General features: G+C 50.5%; 1 protein-coding gene across 2 annotated transcripts in view; it reads left to right on the top strand.

Annotated features, from left to right (window-relative positions):
• Window positions 1–5,880, top strand: part of POC1A (POC1 centriolar protein A) — a 91,140-nt gene that overhangs the window by 11,303 nt on the left and 73,957 nt on the right. For both annotated transcript variants that reach the window (XM_012804926.2, XM_023513059.1), the window contains exons 5-6: window positions 251–358; window positions 1,277–1,392. In XM_012804926.2, the coding sequence (XP_012660380.2) occupies window positions 251–358; window positions 1,277–1,392 (224 nt within the window). The remainder of the gene's footprint in view (window positions 1–250; window positions 359–1,276; window positions 1,393–5,880) is intronic.

Below are 5,880 nucleotides of genomic sequence, written 5' to 3'. Positions count from 1 at the left end.
GCAAAAAAAAAAAAAAAATAGAAAAAATATGTTGTCTCACATAGATATCATTTTGACATCATTCTAATTCATCTCACAAAGAAGGGAAGCCACTTGGCCTGGATCACTTGGGGCAAGAAGAGGGCATGCCAGTTCAGGTGGTTTTGGGGGTCAGGTAGAAGGCACTCAGGGAAGGGTTGCTGTGGAAGATATGTGTGGTACCCATGATATCTGTCAGTTGGTAGTGTGACTCATCCCCCGTCTGGTTCAGGTTTTCCCCTGATGGGCGGCTCATCGTCTCTGCCAGTGATGACAAGACTGTCAAGCTGTGGGACAAGAACAGCCGGGAGTGTATCTACTCATACTGTGAGCATGGCGGGTGAGTCCTTGGATGCTGCAGGTGTTCAAGCACAGAGCCTACATCTGAGTGTGAGGAGGCCCAGTGGCCTTCAGTAGCAGGACCTGTGTAGGCTGGCGGTCGTGTCTCAACTGCTGTTTGTCTATGTCTTTTGCAAGGGCTGGCAACCAACCTCTTTATCTTTTCCTGTGTGAAAGGAAGGATTAGCCCCAAGCCCTTCCCACAAATAATAGGAACACTGAACCTCAATTCTTTAGGCCTCTCTTTTTTTCCCTTCACTTTTTAGTTTACCTACAGTGATGTTTACAAGTGAAAGCTTCATCAGGTTCTTGTGGTAAGTGGTGGTTGTTCATATTGTACCACATCATTGAGAAGGAGGAGCCTGCATTTGAGTAGGGGCTCAACCATTCCAGGTTCCTAAAGGGACCTCAGCTTTTGCTCTCCTTAGTTAGCCTGGGAACCACAGGTAAGGGCTTATTCTGAGAGCTGGACATGGTACCAGCCCAGGTGTTAAGTATGGATAAGTGAGGGCCCTTGGCCTGTCTCCTAGAGATAGGTGGGCCAGGAGCCCTATAGCTCTGCTGGGCCTTCCCTCCTGAGCCTCAGGTGACAGGATCTGTAGTCAGCCTTAGCAAGGGTACCAGCTCCAACTATGAAAACCCCAGAATAGCCCCACTGACCTTTGGATTTGATGACAGCTTTCTCTACTTGTATTTAAAAATTGATGGTGGGACAGGGTCCTTGGTAAGTTTGCCTTGGTTCACTACTGACCACTGTTCTTACCTCCTACTTGTTACTTTCCCTTGGCCACCTGTTAAAGAAACTTGGCAGAAAGGAGGTGTTTGGGTCAAGGGAACAGCATGAGCAGAAAAGCACAGGCATAAGTATTCTGAGCCAGGGCAGACCTCTTACAGTGCATGGTGGCCCCTGTCTTTCCAGTTTTGTCACCTATGTGGACTTCCATCCCAGTGGTACATGCATCGCTGCTGCCGGAATGGACAACACAGTGAAGGTGTGGGACGTGCGGACTCACCGGCTCTTGCAGCATTATCAGTGTGAGTGTCGAACGACCTCCTGGGCACATGAACAGCCATGATGGAACTACTGGTGCTAGGTGTCAGTTTATTGCTGTGATGCTTAAAGGGCCTGAGGATGGCCTTGGGTGGGGAGGAGTCTCTGGTTTGAGATTCCAGGACTGGGTGGTCTGTAGCATGGCTGCCCTGTTGGAACCTTGGCCTGGCAATGAAATGTGAGGCTACCTGGCTTTGAGCAAGCCCTTTGGTGCCCACCTCCAAGGTAGAAGCATTTCACATATGCTCCAGGGACAGATGGGAAGGGCCACGGATGCCCTTCAGGGCCATCTCTCAGGGGCTGTATATGCTAGTTACCTCTCCCTGTGATGGAGGCCCTGCCCTACGTGGTCAAGGTAACAACAACCTTTGACCTATAGCAAAGGGGGCAGAGCTGTCAGTAGAGGTCAGTGTTGGTGGGACTTTGTTTACCACTGGCCTGACGATGTCTTGCACTGATGGAGAGCCATAAGTCATATGGAAGGCTGGCTTAGCTAGTGACCAGGTTTCAGGAGGTAGGCCCAGGACTATACTTTCTGATTGAATTGTAGCACTCAGAAGGCAGAGTGGTGGGCAATGGACATGGGCTAATGTTACCTCCAGGTGGGAGGTGGGGGTGAGGGCACACTTGGATATGTTCAGGAAGAGCTGGCTGAAGGTGTTGGGGAATGGAACAGGCCTGGGAACAAGTATGACTGATCAGGGCCATGAGGCACCCCAGGGCTGGGGATGGGGCTCATGCTGCCAAGCGCCATAGGAGAAATTAGGAGTTGTGCAGTAGGCAGAACAGGGATGGGTCAGACTGCACAGGGCTGAGACCAGGAAGGAAGCAAAGTTGGAGTTGTTTGAAGAACTGTGGTCATGGCTTGGTGCCTGTAGCTCAGTGAGTAGGATGCCAGCCACATACACCAAGGCTGGTGGGTTCAAGCCTGGCTGGGGCCTGCTAAACAGCAATGACAACTGCAACAAAAAAATAGTCAGGCGTTATGGTGGGAGGCTATAGTCCTAGCTACTTGGGAGGCTGAGGCAAGAGAATGGCTTAAGCCCAAGAGTTGGAGTTTGCTGTGAGCAGTGATACCATGACAGTCTACTGAGGGCGACATAGTGAGACTCTGTCTCAAAAAAAAAACAAAACCAAAAACCTGTGGTCATTGACCTGGAACTGAATTTAAAGTTTGTGGGCTCACTTTAATCCACACCTGAAGTGGGAATGACATGGGTATACACAGGTGTGGAGCTTGGGGTTCATAGCTCTCCCTTAACACTCCCCACAAGCCCCTCCTAGCTGACTCTTGGACTTTTTTTTTTTTTGTAGAGACAGAATATCACTTTGTTGCCCTTGGTAGAGTGCCATGGTGTCACACAGCTCACAGCAACCTTCAACTCCTGGGCTTTAGTGATTCTCTTGCCTCAGCTTCCCAAGTAGCTGGGTCTACAGGTGCCTGCCACAACGCTTGGCTATTTTTTTTTTCTTTTTTTTTGGTTGCAGTTCAGCCGGGCCGGGTTTGAACCCACCACCCTCGGTATATGGGGCCGGCGCCCTATTCACTGAGCCACAAGCGCCACCCTGAATCTTGGACTTTTGGGGGCAGAACTGTTTGGGGGATAAATGAGAAATTCCTAGTCTTGAAAAGCACGTGCTGGATGGTGGGCTCTACAGCCAGCTTTAGCATTCCCAGCTGTGTGACGTAGGGCAGGTCACTTGATTCCATGGAGCCTTTGGGACAATGATGAGGCTTGTCATAGGTGGTATGGAGAGGGTTAATGAGTTGGTTCATGTCAAGAACTGAGACTGGCTGGTACAAAGTGAGGGGAACAGGTAGAGTGTCATTGATGATGACATTGACATGAGATGATGCTGAGAGTCTTGGTGCTAGTGTCTGGGAATCTGGTCTGATAAGGACAGTCTAATTGGTTAAGGCTTGTAATACCCTACACCACCACCAGGTGGCAGGGGCTGGCCACAAAAACTGTTTCTTTACATAGGGTGCCTTGCGGTTTATCATTGATACTTATTCAGACAGAGGCTTTTAGAACTGAGCAGCAAAGGGTTTGCCCTTTTCTCCTTCAACCTTAGAGGCCTGTTTTCTAATGTGGGCTAGGCCTGAGTCAGGGGTAGGTTGGTTGGGGATCAGGCATGTCTGCTGAACAGTGGGCTGGGGAGGGTGGGCAGGTGTAGAGGTAGGGAAGGGAAGGTGAAAGGCAGGGAAGTAGTATTATATGCTCTGGTTCTTTTGGTATAAGGTGATAATAGGGCCTTCCTTATGGGCCTTATATGGATCTGGTGGGAAAATCCACTTAAGGATTATGTGATAAAAAGGGTAGATATGTGGTCTATGCTATATAGGTCTTGACACTGGTAGGCAAGGATCTCTAGGTGACCTTAGGAGGATCAAAGACCTGCGATGGATCAGGAGCCTGGGCCTGGTGTTCATGGGGTGTAGTAGCAGATACCCATTGGGCAGAGCTTTGAATGCCATCTCTGGCCCAGTGTCTCAAAGATGAGGCCTGTCTGGCAATGCTGAGACTGGCCTTGTTGCTTAAGGAATGAAGGGAGGGAGGACATCTGAGAGGATAGCGTGTTTGGGTGGAGGCTGGGGTGTTCCAGTGACTGGTGGATGGGCTCTCCATGCCTGATGTCAAAAAGAGGGCTAGCATTAGAGCAAGGGAGGGGCCAGGCTAAAAGTTGGGTTCTAGAGATTGAGTAGAGGTAGAAGCTGACACTGTGTGTGGGGAGGGGCCAGCTGGGCCCAGGATTTGGAATGGGAGAAGGGCTGAGGCCACATCTTGGACCCCACCAATTGAGTGACCATGGAAGAGAAAGCTCCACAAAGCAGCCAGAGTGAGGGGTATGAACTCTGTCTCCCAAGATGGGAGGGTTTCAGGAGGGCAGAGCCAGGAAGCGAAGGAGAGAAAGGTCTTGTGAAAGGGTGTTCAGGAGGTAGAGCTGCAGAGCAGTTGAGGAGAGTGGTGGGTGCTGGCAAGAGAGCCCTAGGATTCTTGAGGGAGCAGGTTTGGCAGTAGTCGGGGTAGGGGAGGTGTGGCTGGATGCAGATGAGCCCCATCTGTGTGGCCTAAGTGTGTGAGGCTGACAGGTCCTGCTGAGGGATTGCAGTCTGCTTGTGCTACTGGCCTTGCCTCTTGTGATGGAGCTACTCCATGGCCTGCAGCATCTTGTTCCTAAGCCCTATTTTAGATTGGAGGCTTAGAGGAACTTGGAGTACCCTGCAAACATGACTGGTACCCCCTCTGAGCTCCTGCTCAATGCCATGGCACATTAGTATTTACATGCTAACAAACTCATCCCACAGCCTTTAGACTCACCGTCAAAGGACTGAATGACCTCTTCGTTGGTGGAGGTACCTGGCCAGATCTGTCTAGATCTAGGGTTTTCTGAGAGGTCTGAGAGGCTGTCCCATTCTCATAGGAACAGTGGGATCTCTTTGGAGGCTGATTCTTCAAGAAGGGCTCCTAGTACTGTGGCAGCAGATGCCTGATCTGTTTTCTGTCTCTGATTCCTAAGAGACCCAGGGGAAAATTTTTCAGAACACAGTGATGTCCATTGTCTCCCTCTGGTAACTGGATGGGCACCAGGCACTTCTGAGTGGCTTCAGGTGTATGAAGATGATGTGCTCTTCTGAGAGAATTTGGTTAAGATATTGTAGTATGTGGCTAGCAAGCCCCAGCCTGCCTATGTCCAGCCATCTCATGATTGTGCTCTGGGAAGGGCACTTCCTGTTTTGGCTTAGGTTGTTGGAGTGGGAGCCTGCTTGGGGCTTTGGGCTACCAGGGGCAGCTGGTGCCATTTCTGTCAGGCAGGGAGTCTCTTGGCTCTGGCCTGTTGCTGTGGGGAACAGTTCTGATTTACCAATTCAGTAAGGAGTTGATGGGCTGGTGGAGCCCCAAGAGTGCCAATCCCTATGAGATAGTTAGCTCCATATGCTCTGAGCCCACGTTAAGACTGTTCAAACATCTGAATAGCAGCCTCCGTCCCAGAACCCGTAATATGCTTTGTGGTTAATGGCATGTGCAGGTGCATTACTCAGTGACAGGCCAGGGTCAGGCTTACTCTGCTCCAGAAGGGTACCTCCTACTTGCACACCCAGGCATTCTCTGGGCCCCTTGGTCAGTTTGGAGCCCATCAAGTAGTGGGCCTCTATATACAGAGCAGTGTGGGCAGAATGGATTGTGGATATCAGGTCTTTCTTTAGGCTACCTGTTGCCCACAAGCCATCATCAGTTCCTGGTTTGGGGATAGGGGCTGTGGTGGCCTCATTCTACCCTCCCTGGGCTCCTGGTCCTCCAGAGGGGTTTGACATTGGTATATCTCTGATCTTGAGTTGAATTTCCCTCTTTGGGGTGGAAATTGGAGGATAAGAACAAAGAGCTCATAGCTGCCACCCAAATGGCAGGGTGTGTCATCACTGATACCTTGCTATGGAGCCAGGAAGAAGGTCTGCAGTTTTTTTTTTT

Source organism: Otolemur garnettii, unplaced genomic scaffold (genome assembly GCF_000181295.1).
Source record: "Otolemur garnettii isolate 467f Iridium unplaced genomic scaffold, OtoGar3 scaffold00032, whole genome shotgun sequence".
Classification (NCBI taxonomy): Eukaryota; Metazoa; Chordata; class Mammalia; order Primates; family Galagidae; genus Otolemur; species Otolemur garnettii.
The sequence above is the reverse complement of the archived record's forward strand: the minus strand, read 5'-3'. Positions and strand labels throughout refer to the sequence as shown.